At 50.6% G+C, this 15,317-nt stretch overlaps 2 protein-coding genes across 3 annotated transcripts; one reads left to right on the top strand and one right to left on the bottom strand.

The window, feature by feature from the left end:
- Positions 1-158: 158 nt before the first annotated feature.
- Positions 159-810, top strand: MRPL41 (mitochondrial ribosomal protein L41). The gene has a single exon (XM_079707074.1). The coding sequence runs from the start codon at positions 269-271 to the stop codon at positions 674-676; it is 408 nt and encodes a 135-aa protein (XP_079563200.1). The 5' UTR covers positions 159-268; the 3' UTR covers positions 677-810.
- Positions 811-2,292: 1,482 nt separating this feature from the next.
- DPH7 (diphthamide biosynthesis 7) lies at positions 2,293-14,929 on the bottom strand. 2 transcript variants are annotated; one of them, XM_079706026.1, is made up of 8 exons: positions 14,825-14,929; positions 14,194-14,281; positions 12,652-12,743; positions 12,099-12,271; positions 8,261-8,330; positions 8,075-8,140; positions 7,671-7,843; positions 2,293-2,826 (listed from the first exon to the last, which is right to left on the bottom strand). In XM_079706026.1, exons 1-8 carry the CDS (start codon positions 14,830-14,832, stop codon positions 2,375-2,377), a joined length of 1,122 nt encoding a protein of 373 aa, XP_079562152.1. In that variant the 5' UTR covers positions 14,833-14,929; the 3' UTR covers positions 2,293-2,374. The 2 variants fall into 2 exon arrangements, with proteins under 2 accessions (XP_079562152.1, XP_079562153.1); XM_079706027.1 differs by lacking the exon at positions 8,075-8,140.
- Positions 14,930-15,317: the final 388 nt, after the last annotated feature.

The raw sequence follows: 15,317 nt of genomic DNA, 5'->3' as shown, positions 1-15,317 counted from the left end.
CTCCGCCCCCCACGGCCGCGCTCCTGACGCCCCGCCCGGACGCGGGATCTCCCCGAGCATTGGCCAGGCCCCCACAGGTCCCGCCCCCCCACAGGGCCAAGGCTGCACATTGGACGCGTCGCAGCCAATCGGAGCTGCTCTTGCTCTGGCGCGGGGGCCAGGGGGTGTCGGAAGTTGCAGTGGGCGCCGGAAGCGGAGCGCTGCGGTGCCGGGGGTCGCGTGGCTGTGCGCGGGAGTCGGAGAGTGTTCACGTCGTTCGGGCCCCGGCATGGGCCTCCTGAGCGGGGCGGCTCGCGCCCTGGTGCGGGGCGCCGACCGAATGAGCAAGTGGACCAGCAAGCGGGGCCCGCGCACCTTCTACAAGAGCCGCGGCGCCAAGGGCATCGGCTTCCACGGCCGCGACGGCAAGTTCGTGCAGGTCAAGGAAATGGTCCCGGAGCTGGTGGTCCCCGATCTGGCCGGCTTCAAGCTCAAGCCGTACGTGAACTACCGCGCCCCGGAGGGCACAGACTCTCCCCTGACGGCCAAGCAGCTCTTTCTGGAGACAGCGGCACCTGCTATCGAGAAGGACTTCAAGACCGGGACTTTCGACCCTGAGCGCCTGGAGAAGTACGGCTTTGAGCCCACGCAAGAAGGCAAGCTCTTCCAGCTGTACCCCAAGAACTTCCCGCGCTAGGAGCAGGCGGCGGCGGCCGGGTGTGCCTGCGACTGAGGACTTCGACCTATCCTCCTCGCCGAGCCTAGTTCCCGGGTGGCGGGTGGGGAGGCGTTGCCCTCGTTTCGCTTCTATTAAAGACCTTGGCTACCCTAGTGTTGTTCGGCGCAACTGGTCATTTTGAAAAGGAAAGTGTGCCACGTAACAGGCTAGGGCGTAGTGACCGAGGCGAAGTTCTGAGGTTCCAGCCAAACCAGAACCCCAGCCAACAGGTTCTGGGAAGTAGGCAAGAACACGTGGCTTAGCTTGCAGGAGAAAGAGAATTCACAAGGCAGATCCAGCCGCATGACAGCACTGGTTAATTCATCCCCCAAAATTCACCCCAAGGAACCACCAATGAGAATATTTATGGGTTCCAAAGCAGCTTATTTTGGGGAGTCAGGTGAGACAGCCCCCCTTGGGATGAGACCACACAGGAAGTTGATGCCAAAATCGTATTTCCCTAGTAATCTATAGTCTCCTTCCTCCTTGTGTTTTCCTGTTTCGGTGCATAATCCCTCAGATTCTAATTCTGTTTCATATGTAACTGACCCTTAAGTGAAATATCCTAAAGTAAACTCTGGAGGAGGGTTCAACATTAACACGTTCTGACCTGTACTGGCACACAGTGTTGTACCATCAGAAAATAAGAAAGCAAAGGATAGAGGTTTGTGTTTTCTGACTTGGAACACCTATCTATTGTATTTATTAGTGGATGCTGAGGAGCTGACAAATTCCCCAGTGGCCTGTACTTCAACATCTGTTCCTTGCAGAGAGACAAGGAGGAACTGATCTATGGGAATCAGATCAGTCACAAACCCAGTTATGTTTCTGGAGTTAAACCGTGTCCAGGTTTGGAAGCTACTTGGTTTACTGAAGCCATAGTGAGGAAGTATGACTAATTCAGCATATGACAACGTGTTTCAAGTTTATGACGTGCTAAAGCAACTCAGAACGTGTATACACTTCTTTTTGCTTATCTACACAGGAGGCTATACAAGCACTTCTGGTGCCATGAAATGAGGTTTTTTTTTTTTTTTTTTTTTTTTTTTTGGCGGTACACGGGCCTCTCACTGTTGTGGCCTCTCCCGTTGTGGAGCAGCACAGGCTCCGGACGTGCAGGCTCAGTGGCCATGGCTCACGGGCCTAGCCACTCTGCGGCATGTGGGAATCTTCCCAGACCGGGGCACGAACCCGTGTCCCCTGCATCGGCAGGCAGACTCAACCACTGCGCCACCAGGGAAGCCCCGACATGAGCTTTTTTAATGTTCATATAAAACTACTTATGGTGTTTTAAAGTAGCTTAAAAAAAAAGCCACTCCTTTTAGTTACTATAAATAGTTGCTTAAATAAGTATGAAGAACTGAAAGTCAGAAACAGGAAACTGACAAGACAGAGCTGGGAACCATGCCCCACCCACACCCTGCCCCCTGCTGCCACAGATTCACCATTTTGAAGGGCCCCAGCAGATAAGGTTTATTTAAGAGGCCAACAGCTTTTCTGACTGCCTACCTGGAGATTCCATAAGATGCACTGAGCCCTATACAGAAAAACTGCATGCAGCCAGAATCTCAGTGAGATGGTCTGAGGACACTTCATTCTCAGAAAAGATAAAGACATACTCTTGGTTTTATTGGTAGAAATGGTCTTTATGATGTCAAACCAAGTAACTTCCCTAGCTTAGCTGTTCTCCCACTTCCAGAGGTGAAGAACATGATCATAAAAGGAGCAAGTGGCTAGAAGGCTGACGTCAAAGGTAGCTGCCTCCAGATACTGGTCACAGTCACAGATCTTGATCCCTGAGGCATGCAGCCGGCCGCCGTTCTTGTCCTCTGCAAAGGGCTGGAGAGGAGTCTTCAGCCCGCCTCCACTCTGGTGTTTGGTACCACCCTCTCCATCAGCATCAGCTTGATGCTCAAAACAGGGTGCTGGCGACTGGGCCGCAACTTTCAGGGTATAGGCTGGGTCTGCTGTTTTGGCTCCTGGGTCGCTGCCAGGAGAGGACCCCAAGCAGAATGACGGATGGGTCTGCGGCAAGTGGTGGAAGTACAGCCAGGACCAGTCGACTCCATACACCAGCGAGTTGGGCAAGGTGTAGGACAGAGTGACTGGGAACACATCCTGATTCTCCTCTGGAGCGAGAGACAGGAGGACACGGGAAACTTACCCAGGGTTGATCTCATTACCCCCACCCGATGGCCCTACCCACCCTTGAAGTGAGACAATGTGCCAAGAGCAACCACTGTGTGTCACGCAGAGGACTATCAAGGCACGGACAGACAAGCAGAGAAGCACAGACCATCGTCCTGCAGGGAATGCACTCTGTGTTCCTGAGAGAGGAGTCAGTCTGCACTACAGAGCTAACCCGTACCCTAACCCTACAGAGCTAACCCTAACCTGTACCCTAACCCTAACCTGTGCCATAACCCTACAGAGCTAACCCTAACGTGTACCCTAACTCATACCCTAACCCTAACCCATAACCTAACCCGTACCCGAACCCTAACCTGTGCCATAACCCTACAGAGCTAACCCTAACCCTAACCCATACCCTAACCCTAACCTGTACCCTAACCCTACAGAGCTAACCCTAACCCTAAACCCTAACCCTAACCCTACAGAGCTAACCCTAACCCTAACCCGAACCTGAACCCTTAGGACTCTGGCAGAAGCTCCTCGTTAAGACTTAAAAGCAAAGGACAAACGAGTGAGCCAAATGGAGGGAGAGGGGTGTATGAGAAATAAAGCCAACAGCACGTGTGAAGCACAGAGGTGGAAAGACCCTGGCGTGTGTGAGGAACCACACATGAGTGGATGTGGCTGAGGTGTCATCAGGAACTGGCGACACGTCAGAAGGTCCTGTGATGCAGAGCTCGGAGTGCTGCATTAGAGTTTGGACTTGAGCTTGGAAAGGGAGTAACTCACTGAAGAGTTGAAGCGTGACCAGCTTTCCTTATGGTGAGTTGCTATGGCAACTCTGAAGACACAGGGCAGGACGGGCAAAGGCCCGGCCTTATTCTGGACAGAACACGGCTGAGAAAGTGTGAAAGTAATATGCGACCAGAAAAAGAAATGATGAGGTGTCACCAAACCTGAGATGGTCAAGGGTCCAGGGCAAGGCCGAGGCTGGCAAGAGCAGCCTCAGAAAACTAGTGGCCAGTGAGCTGGGGATGCGGGCTTAGAAAACTGTCACCAGCCAGAAGGCCCAGTGGCCGGCCATTCAGTCTTCAGTTAGCCTGGATGCCACTGCCACCTCCCAAGTGCAGGGATCAATGCCACTGCACTCTGAATTGTGATCAGAATCTGAATCACGACCAGAATGAGCAGTGATGTGGAAAGGCTGCAGCTGGAATCAGGAAACACACCAAGGATACAACCAGGGCCCTGGAGATCCTCCTCCATAACCCAGGGCTTTGCCTGAGCAGAGGCAGCTCCAGAGAGGAGCTGGACGCCAAGCTTCCCCTGAGAGCACAGAGGCGCCCCGGCACCACCACCGAAGGAAGCTCCCAGGAGACCTCCTGCTCCGTGGTGTGCACGCTGGGGTACCGGGAGGTGAGGGTCACTGGGACAATAAAGGTGCACTGTAGCCATATATCCAACCAGTGGCAGTACCCGCTCGTGGCCCAGGTGGACACAGCAGCCTTCCTACCACACAGTAATACCACACAGTAACAGCACGTCCGCTACTCAGGCGCAGGTGTAGCGTGAACTGAACAACCACGCTGGGCGACAAGAAGTCGCAAAGTTCCATAAAGTAGAAACAGTACAAGCAACACTCTGATCACAACGCAATAAAACAAAATAAATAATGTGGTCAAAATACGAAAAATTGCTTCCACCTAGAAATTTTAGAACCTTCTACTAAACCACACTTGGGTAAAAGGGGAAATACAAACTCAAGTCATAGAATTTCTTCATAGAAATGAAAGTGAAATTACTACATATCAGAACCTAACAATGTGCTTAAATCAGAGAAAAATTCAGACATAAAAACACTTAATGCAAAGTAATAAAGATAAGTGAATTGTATTCCCAACTCAAAATGCTAGAAAAAGAACAAAGGAGGCACAAGGAGAGAAACAACAAAGATAAAAGGAGAGGTTGATGAGGTGGAGAACAGAAACCACAGGACCATAATAAAAAAGTAAAACCCTGCTTCTTTAAAAGAAGTAAAATATACATGCTACTAACTAACCTAATTAAGGAAAAAGACATAAAAAATATTGTATACTTGCATAAGTATACAAAGTAAAACATGATAAAGGGGAAATAACTATTAGAGAAGAAATTCTTTTTTTAAATCAAAGTAACTTTACACATCTTTGGGCAAATAAATTTCAAAATGTAGATGAAATGAATAGCTGTCTAGGAAAATACAGTTCACCAAAATTGACCCCAGGCCTTCCCTGGTGGTCCAGTGGTTAAGAGTTCACACTTCCGCTGCAGGGGGCGTGAAGATCCTGCATGCCGCCTGGCGTGGCCAAAAAAAAAAAAAGAAGAAAGAAAAAAGAGAACAAAATTGACCCCAGTAGAGACATAAAGCATAAACAAACCAACTTCCATAGAAAAATATAGAGAAAGTTAACACAGAACCATCATTGAAAAATATATCAGGCCCAGATAGTCTCATATGAGATTTTTTTTTTACCAAATCTTGAATGAAAAGATAATCCAAATGGCATATAAATTATTCAAGAGAAAATGAAGAAAAATTTTCACACTTTTGGTTTTGATTCTCACATGAACCAAACATAATGCTGCTAAATAGCACAAAAGAAAGTCTGTGTCTCCTTTGAACATTAATGAAAGTCCCAAATAAAGTATTACCAGAGTCCAATACCACACTAAAAAAAAATAACATACCTTCCAAAGACACACAGATGGCCGAAAGGCACATGAAAAGACGTTCAACATAATCATCAGAGAAATGCAAATAAAAACCACAATGAGATATAACCTCACACCTGTCAGAATGGCCATCATCAAAAAGACCACAAATAACAAATGTTAGTGAGGATGTGGAGAAAAGGGAACCCTCCTACACTGTTGGTAGGAATGTAAATTGGTGCAGCCACTGTGGAAAACAGTATGGAGGTTCCTCAAAAAACTGAAAATAGAACTAACTACTGTATGCTCTGGCAATTCCACTGCTGGGTATGTATCTGAAGAAAATGAAAAAATTCAAAAAGATATATGCACCCCAATGTTCAGAGCAGCATTATTTACAATTGCCAAGATATGGAAGCAACCTAAGAGTCCATTGACAAATGAATGGATAAATAAGATGTGATGTATATATACAGCGGAATATTACTCAGCCATAAAAAAGGATGAAATTTTGCCATCTGCAACATGGATGGACCTGAAGGGTATTATGCTTAGTGAAATAGGTCAAAGAAAGACAAATACTATATGATATCACTTATATGTAGAATCTAAGCTATAAAACAACTAGTGAATATAACAAAAAAGAAACAGATGTAGAGCACAAACTAGTGGTTACCAGTAAGGGGAGGGAGGGGGGAGGGGCAAGATAGAGGTAGGGGATTAAAAGGTACAAACTGTTATGTATAAAATAAATACACTACAAGGATGTATTGTACAGGGACTTCCCCGGCAGTCCAGTGGGTAGGACTCTGTGCTTCTACTGCAGGGGGCATGGGTTCAATCCCTGGTTGAGGAACTAAGATCCCACATGCCGTGGCCAAAAAAAAAACCCAAAAACAAAAACAAGAAAAGGATATATTGCACAGCACAGGGAATATAATCAATATTTTATAATAACTATAAACAGAATATAACCTTTAAAAACTGTTAACCAGTATATTGTATACCTAAAACATAATACTGTAAATCAACTATACCTCAAAAAAAGTTTTTGATAACTAAAACAAAACAAAACCATAACCAAATGGGATTTACTCCAGGAATATATTCCATATTAGGAAACCCATAAACAAAATTTACCATATTAATATATCTAAGGAGAAAAATAATACAGTTCAATAGATATTATAAAAGCATTTGACAAAAAAATCAACAATTCCTGATTTAAAAAAATACTCATGAAAACATGGATTGATGAATACTAAGCACACACATTAGTCCTTATATATCATCAAACCAAATGGGAACCAGCAGGGACCCTATCAAGGTCAGGAATAGGGCTTCCCTGGTGGCGCAGTGGTTGGGAATCTGTCTGCCAGCGCAGGGGACACGGGTTCGAGCCCTGGTCCGGGAAGATCCCACATGCCGTGGAGCAGCTAAGCCCATGTGCCACAACTACTGAGCCTGTGCTCTTGAGCCGGTGCACAACTACTGAGCCCATGCACCCTAGGGCCCACGTGCCACAAATGCTGAGCCCGTGTGCTGCAACTACTGAAGCCTGCATGCCTAGAGCCTGTGCTACGCAACAAGAGAAGCCACCACAAAATACGAAAAGATAAGAAAGGTCAAGGTTTGCCTGGCAAGGGACCCACAATAGCATAAACTTGAAGTGAGATCACGCAGGTGGCTGTTTCCCTCCAGCCACGTTCTGTGGCTCAGGCACAAGCAGACCGGGGTTTACCAGCACTGGATTCTGCCCAGAGAGTACAAGGAAGGAGCGAGGGGAAGAGTTGAACGATGTTTGGAACACGACGCCGCGGAGCCTGCGCCGTCCGCAAGCAGGAGGACTTGGCAAAAGGTGGGACAAGGACGGTTACGAAAGCGACCAGTGGTTAACACACCTCTGGGGGAGAGGTCCCAATAGGGCCAGCAGACTGCTGAATGCAGAAGGTACCAAAATAATTGAGATGGTCAGGGAAGAACCACGGCTGGAGAGCAGCATGCTTGAAACCGAGATTCTGAAGTCGGCAGACGTGCAAGTCATGGCAAGGCCTAGGGGGTGACCCTGGGAACGCGCGGAGCGTGCAGAAGAGCCTGGTGAAGCGAGGAGGCGGGAAACTGGGAGCCCCCGCCCAGGCCCCCCACTCACCTATTGCCTTTTGGCAGTTGAAGATCGTAAAGCCACCGTGCATACACGCTGCCAGGAGCAGGTGGGTGTGGAAAGGGTGCCACTTGAGCCTCCACACCCCGCCCTGCACGGGCACGTCCGCCAACGGCTGCTTCATGCTCCGAGTGTCCCAGAGAAGAACGTGCTCGTCGTAGCTAAAACCCATCGACCGCAGAGAGCATGCAGGAGAGCAAGGCCCCGGGGCAGCAGGGGTCACCTCCCGAAGACCCAGCCCACTTCCCCTCCAGGACACGGTTCCTTTCCCAAACCCCGACGCCCGCACTCTGGGTGGAGAGTTGGCCCAGTCAAGCATCACAATGGCCAACAGGAGGAAAGGAAGTGACGGTGCAGGAGGAACCCACGTGCACGGACCCTAGGGGACTCACCTTCCCGTGGCCAAGATGTTCTCGCAGTGGGGGCTACTCTGGATGCTGCACACACCCATGGAGTGTCTGAGAGCGAGGGATGAGCCTGAGCAAGCGCCCGGCAGTGCTGCTTCTCCCGCGGAAGGCCGCGGCGGGGGCGGGAAGGGCTGGCCCCCCACGCTGAGCACTGGCCCCTCAGTGACTTACCTCCTGCTTGTGAACACGGATGTGCCAGGGGTCCTGGTGTCCCAGCCTTTCAGAAGGCCATCGTCCCCACCTGCATGGAAACAGAAACACCCACTGATGAGGAAGGGCACTGACAACAGGACCTGGCCGTTTCTCAGGGAGTGGGTTTATGTCTGTGAGGAAATTCTCATGGGTGGCTTTTCTTGGGTTTCAGGCTGTCACAGGCAGGGGAGCCCCAGAAACAGTCACCCCTGTGCTGTAACCGTGTCTTTAGACACCTGCAGGGAAGAAGGGAAAGACAGAGGCTACACCCGCAGGAAAAGGGCGGACTTCTATGGGGGCAGAGGGACCAGGTCACACAAGACCCAACCCCTCGGGCTCCTGATGCCAGGAACCAGAGCGGCCCCATCGAAGTGCTCCGCACAGACCTGCGGGCAGGAGGCATCAGAGGGGGAGGCTTTGTAAGGTTCTGGAACCTTGGACACACCGCCATGTGTTTTAAAGAGAAATGCCCTTTGTAACCTTACAGTAAAAGAGCCCTGTGCTTGTTTGGGGGAAACTGAAAGGATAGAAAGAACAAGGGAGCTGGTGCCCTGACCCACAACCAGTCTTTGAAGAAAAGCAACATGAAGATAGAATGTCATGGTATCTCGAGGGAAGGGAAGAAACACTGAAGAGGAAGACCTACAGAGAGGACAAAAAGGAGCAAAAAAACAACCACGTCTGCCTGAAACTCCATCCATCCCTCATCTACCACCCACCCACCCACCCATCCACCATCCATTCACCATCCATCCACCACCCACCCATCCACCATCCATTCACCATCCACCATCCACCCACCGACCCATCCACCCACCCATCCACCACCCACCCACCCATCCACCATCCATTCACCATCCACCATCCATTCACCCATCCATCCACCATCCATTCACCCATCCATCCACCACCTATCCATAAACCATCCATCCACCACCCATCCATAAACCATCCATCCACCCACCCACTTAGGTACTTACTGTGCTCAGGTACTTACTGAGCACACTACAGATCCCTATATCAGACAAAACGGATATGGGATGAACGTGATCTATGACAAAGTGGATCAGCAGAATCAGTCCATCCAGGCACTGAGCCTGTGTGTGAGCCTCAAATACAAGCTGCCATTCTGTGGCAAGTTTGTGAAGAGAACTGGTGTGGCTTCTTTACACACTGGTCTCTCCTCTTTCTCTCACACTCCACATTTGCTCCACCAGGAAATCCTATTGATCGACCTTCACACAAGGCAGTCTTCCCACTTCTCCTGCTCTCCACTGCTCCCACCTTGGCCTGAGTCATTCTCACACCTCACCTGCATGGCAGGTCTCCAGCCTACACCCTCACCCCCTTGCAATCTATACTCAACATACTAGCTGAAGGGATCCTCTTAAATTTTTTTAAATTTATTTATTATTATTATTATTATTATTATTATTATTTTTTGGCTGCATTGGGTCTTCGTTGCTGTGCACAGGCTTTCTCTAGTTGCGGTGAGCAGGGGCTACTCTTCATTGCGGTGCGCAGGCTTCTCATTGTGGTGACCTCTCTTGTTGCGGAGCATGGGCTCTAGGTGCACGGGCTCAGTAGTTGTGGCATGCAGGCTCAGTAGTTGTGGCGCACGGGCTTAGTTGCTCCGCAGCATGTGGGATCTTCCCGGGCCAGGGCTCGAACCTGTGTCCCCTGAATTGGCAGGCAGATTCTTAACCAGGGAAGTCCCAGATTCTCTTAAATTTTAAAATGTAAGTCGGGAAATGTCATTCCTCTGTTCAATATCCTACAATGGCTTCGTTCTACTCCGAGCAAAAGCCCAAGGCCCCCCTGTGGCCCGCAAGGCCCCGTGCCCTGTCTCTGTGACTCCTGATCTTGCCTTCTCTATTCTACCACTCACTCATGTTATTCTGGCCATACTGGCCACTCGCTACTCTGAACACACCAGGCTCTATAATGGGACAACCTGCACCTGCTTGCAGCACCTGATGCCTTCAGCCTGTTCTAGCTTTCTTCTTTCCAAAGCACTTGTCACCTACAGTGCCTATTATGCTTAGTGTTCACTGTCCATCTCCCCCCAAGTGACGAAAGTGCAATGAAAGCGGGGACTGTTGTCTCTTGCTCACGGATGCCTCCCGAACCCCTAGGACAGTGCTTGGCACGTAGTAGGTGCTCAATAGATGTTTGTTGGATGAATGAATTGGTGTTGAATTATTAAATCACTGTGCTACTACACCCTTGCTCTGAATTAGCCAAGCCTCAAGGTAGAAAAACTAATCTACAAATGAGAGCTCAAAAAATTAAATCTTTATCGTTCTCCCTGAGTCTGTTCAAGGGTGTGACAGCAAAAACTCCAGAAAGGATCCTCTCTCAGGGGAAAAGAAGCACACAGAATCATAATCAGGATGAGCGGGACTTCCCTGGCGGCCCAGTGGTTAAGAATCCACGCTTCCAATGCAGCGGGCTCAGGTTCGATCCCTGGTCAGGGAATTAAGATCCCGTAGGCTGCACAGCGTGGCCTAAAAAATTAATCAATTGATTGATTAACTTTTAAAAAGAAGAAGAGAAAGCCAACAAGACACAGACTCAGGGGAGCAGTGAGCGGACAGAGATGTGTGATTTGGGTGAGCAGACCTTGTCCTGGGGCCGGGACATGAGGCAGGCGCAGGTGTGTGACAGGGCAACACAGGGAGCATGGGGCTCAGCTGGAGACCCGCGGAGTGAGGCGCTGGGAGCATCCCTGCACGAGCGCTGCGGTGCTGGCAAGACAATGCAGAAAAGCTCAGGACACAAGGTCTGGTTAAACACACTGTTTGTGGAAGAGACACAGTAACTGAAGTCAGGAGAGCAGCAATGCGAAGCGAGAGGAAGATCCAGAGGTCAGAGAATGGTGAACACTTTGGTGCAGAGGGAAAGGAGCCCACAAAGCAGACGGAAAAGAAGCCAGAGAAAGAAGGGGAAAGTCCAGATGGCATGGCGTTGATGACCCAGGGAAAAGAATGTGCGGGGAGTGAGGGGTCGGGCATGTGAACACTGCTGAGAGGCCAAGAAGAGGCCGATGTGCTTCCTGGACTGGGCACCACAGCTGTCCCTCAGGGCCTCAGCAGGAGCTTCTGGGGGCCCAGTGAGATTGTGCAGCATCCTGACAGGCCAGCAGAACACCCCTGCAGCCCTGGCCTCCCCGTCTCGCCCTGGAGCTCAGAACACTACCAGCAACTGGACGCAGAAAGGGATACGGGCGCAGATGGTTTCTTGCCTCTGCAAATTCAGCAGCTCCTCTTCTGTCTTCTCTCAGAGACCCATGCCCTCCTCTGCCGTGAGCGTGAAAGGAGCTGACCTGAACTACCTCGTTCCCACGTCAGCATCCCACTCCATACACACCACTCTCAATACCAGAAAGTCAACCCTCTCTCTCTCACGCTTCCCTTTCCCTAGGAAGATAAACTACTCCAAAAGGGAACAGACAAGCCTGAAATGCATGACAAGTCACTACTGGACCCAAAGTACCAGGTGGAAAGCAAGGAGTTCCGACTGGATTTCCGAGCGTGAGCAGAAGCATCCAACACTCAGAGCAATGGAGGGGGGCGGCGGCTCCCAAGGGGGCTGCTCCAACACTGGGGGCACTGCCACCCAAGACCCTGCAGTGCCTGCAGCAAACTGCACTTCAGTCTCCGAGGAGCAGCTAAGTGAACACCAACTACAGCTTTTGCCCCAGAAAACAGACTCTCCGAAAAGGTCTTTGAGATCCCAACGTGGCCAGAATCACGCCCTTGGCCTGTACCTCCTCAGCAAATCTTCATAGAGGGGCGCCCAGCGGAGGAGTACCAACCTGAATACACGACTTCCGTCTGCCAGTAATCGAAAGCAGCAGCCCAGGCCTCAAAGTGATGGGCCTGCCACGTGCCCACAGCCTGCATTCCCGGCCCTGCCTGGTACGCCTGCAGGAGATGGAGCTGCCCGTTGGAGTCGCTGCTAATGATCTTCAAGGGCTGGTCACTGGCCCTAGACACAGGGAAGCAGTGGGGAGATCTGGCTGAAATATATCCACTGACCCAAACTCATCGCCTCTTCTGGCTCCCAACCAGTGGCCCTTTATGCCCCCAAGACATGTCACAGAGAGGCTCTCCAGGACCTGATACGGGGACATGCTTCTTAAGAGGCTTGCCTGGGCAGAGACCAAAGCTACCAGTAGCTTGTCAAAATAAACCAGGGTCCGCTTCTCCTGATGAAAACACTCTTTTTAGATGAAGATTGGCAGTGATACTCCCAGGCTTGGGGAGCCACAGTCGAGGCTAGCACAAGGTGGCTTTCCTTCTCTCTCGCATGAAAATAGGAAGGGACCCTCAGAGGCAAGACCCAGGCCTGTCACCGCTGGCCCTCACCTTCCGGCTCTCCCAGCGGACCAGTCCAAGGACAAGGCCAGACACTGCTTTTCCAGGGCAAAGCGGGAGAACGGCTGTAGTGCGTAAGAGTTCTGCTGGAGAGAAAAGGACGCCATCACAGAGGAGCAGCCCCGGAACCCTGAGAAGACTACTCCCCTGGCTCGGGTACGCCCTGCTTTCCTCATCCACTCGGCGAACAAAGTGTGTCAGTCACTCACTCACAGCAGAACCTGAGGACAGGGACGTCCCTGGTGGCACAGTGGTTAAGAATCCACCTGCCAATGCAAGGGACACAGGTTCAAGCCCTGGTCCGGGAAGATCCCATGTGCTGTGGAGCAACTAAGCCCGTGCGCCACAACTACTGAGCCTGCGCACCTAGAGCCCTCGCTCTGCAACAAAGACAAGCCGCCACAATGAGAAGCACGCTCGCAGCAACGAAGACCCAATGCAGCCAAAAAATAAAATAATAATAATAATAAAATAAAAAAGAACCTGAGGACACTGCAGACGGCCCAGGCCCTCCAGAAGCGCTCACACCTGAAGGAGGACTTTCCCACACATGTGACCCCAGGGGAAGCAGGTCTCTGCTTCTCAGACTCGTCGCTGTCCAAGCCCTCCTGGAGACTACTGCAGGCTCCAGGGAGCACCGCTGGTGCGGGTTCCCCACTGCCCAGGCCTCCAGGGACAGAGACGAGGAGAACTTTCCTCTGATTCTCTTTCAGAAGCCACAGCTAGCCATTCAAATGCTGCTTCTCTTTTCTGAGGTCTGAGTTTTACTATCTAAGCAACCTAGACGGTGCTCAACTCGATCAATAGGGTTCCAGCAGCTGTATCCTCTCTTGGGTTTACCCGTTCCTGCCTCCAGCTCTGGTTCTAGATATCCCCCTCAGATATTTCTTCCCTCTTTCCTAAGACAGGGCTGCTGCTCTCAGCTGGCCTGAAGCAAGGACCTTGCTGTACAAGCCCTCAGGTGCCATGAACCCGAGGCCAGCTGGACCTCTGCTCCAATCCCACTTGCAGCACCTACATTAGAGTGGGTTCCCCCCCACACAGGGAACGGTCTTGTGGGCTGTTTCCTTCAACCCACTATACGCCTTCCCTGTCCCCTCCCTCCCCCAACATGTGGTCATTTTACAAATGCACAGTACAGGATCACTGTCAGATGCTTGGGAAAATACATGTAGGAATCACGTGCTCTCCAAATTATCCATGAGAAACACCACTTTCACCCAGTAAATGCGCTGCTCTTCTTAGCCCCAACATCATCAACCCAGGATGCTGGCCCAGGCTTTCCTTACAGGACTTTCAGGTCCACTGACAGCCCCTCTGCTGCTGACACACAGGTGTCCTCCCCTTGGAGTTAGATACAGGACCCAATAACTCAAAATAGACCACGTGCTACCTTAGAATGTTTTATGGTAAAGTTCACTGTTGAACAGAAAACTATCCTAGAAAAATGTTTGTATCAGCACAGCCTCCCTCCCAAACCCCCTCCATCCAGGTTCCTTCCACCCTCCACTAAGCCTGGCCCCAGTCACTGACCTCGGATCGCACCAAGCGGAGTAGCTCTATGGACCCAGAAGCATCTGCCACTCCCAAGAGTGCATGGCCGGCCACCGCAATGGGGCACCTGAGGAGATAACGCACGTGCCGGTCACAACACAGGATGTGCCAGAGTACAGGAGAACACTATGCGCCCCAGAGACTCATTGTTTACATTTCAGCTCCAGGGAATTCTCTGGCGATCCAGTGGTTAGAACTGTGCGCTTTCACTGCCAAGGGCCCAGGTTCGATCCCTGTTCGGGGAACTAAGATCCCACAAGCTGCGCAGCATGGCCATAAATAAATAAATGTATTTATTTCAGCTCTAAAACCAGGTTGGAGCCTACAGTTCCGTTCCAAGATCACTCAGCTTAGGAAGCAGAAAACTAGCCTCACTTCCCAGACTGACAGTACCTGTAGGGCTTGGAAACTGAAAAAAGGAAACGAGCCCCGAGGCTACAGCATCCTCCAAGCGCCAACAGGCAGGGAGGACAGCACAGTAGAGAAACGAACCCAAACTTCAGACACTCCCCCGCCCTGCTGAATGCTCTCAGGCATCAGGCTCCTCTGACCAAACAATCAGGTGCTCATGACAAATTCCAAACAAGGGGAACGGTTATCAAAGTTGTACCATTTCATGTCCAGGATCGCCGAAGTATCTCTTCTTTGGACCTCAACCAGGGGGCAAGGAGAGCTGTCCTCACTGAAACTATACAGGTAGAGGCGACCCAAACGAATTTGAGGCTCATCAACATCCAGTCCACTCTACAAAAAATGCAAATGTGTTCTCTGATTACCTTAATAAATACTGAGGAACCCAAGGGATGGGAAAAGGGACTGAGGGAAAGAAGAGGTTTGCCAAGACTCCGGACCTCTGCCTGGAAGCAGCACCGATGATTTTCCGAGCTGGAGAAACGTCTCTTTTCTTGTACGTGATTAATGAGTAGGTGGATAAACCCTGCTGGACCCAGGATGGGATGCTCCTTCTAAATGGGCCAATAGGGAGGAGCTACAGTTAGGGTCCCCACAGGACAGTTTGCCTGGGAGAGTCCTAGCTTAGGCCTGTTGCTCCGGTGCCATTTTTCACTCTTAAAAGTATCCTGGTTTGGATCCGCATAGCTAGA

This window comes from Hyperoodon ampullatus (assembly GCF_949752795.1).
Source record: "Hyperoodon ampullatus genome assembly, chromosome: 6".
Lineage (NCBI taxonomy): Eukaryota > Metazoa > Chordata > Mammalia > Artiodactyla > Ziphiidae > Hyperoodon > Hyperoodon ampullatus.
This window is presented reverse-complemented; position numbering and strand designations above follow the sequence as displayed.

Coding starts and splice junctions, on each gene's coding strand:
- MRPL41 (XM_079707074.1), top strand. CDS start 269: ATGGGCCTCCTGAGCGGGGCGGCTCGCGCCCTGGTGCGGGGCGCCGAC.
- DPH7 (XM_079706026.1), bottom strand. Junction 12,272..12,651: donor TCCGCTGGGAGAGCCGGAAG/GTGAGGGCCAGC, acceptor CCCTGTGTCTAG/GGCCAGTGACCAGCCCTTGA. Junction 8,141..8,260: donor TCCGTGTTCACAAGCAGGAG/GTAAGTCACTGA, acceptor CCTCGCTCTCAG/ACACTCCATGGGTGTGTGCA.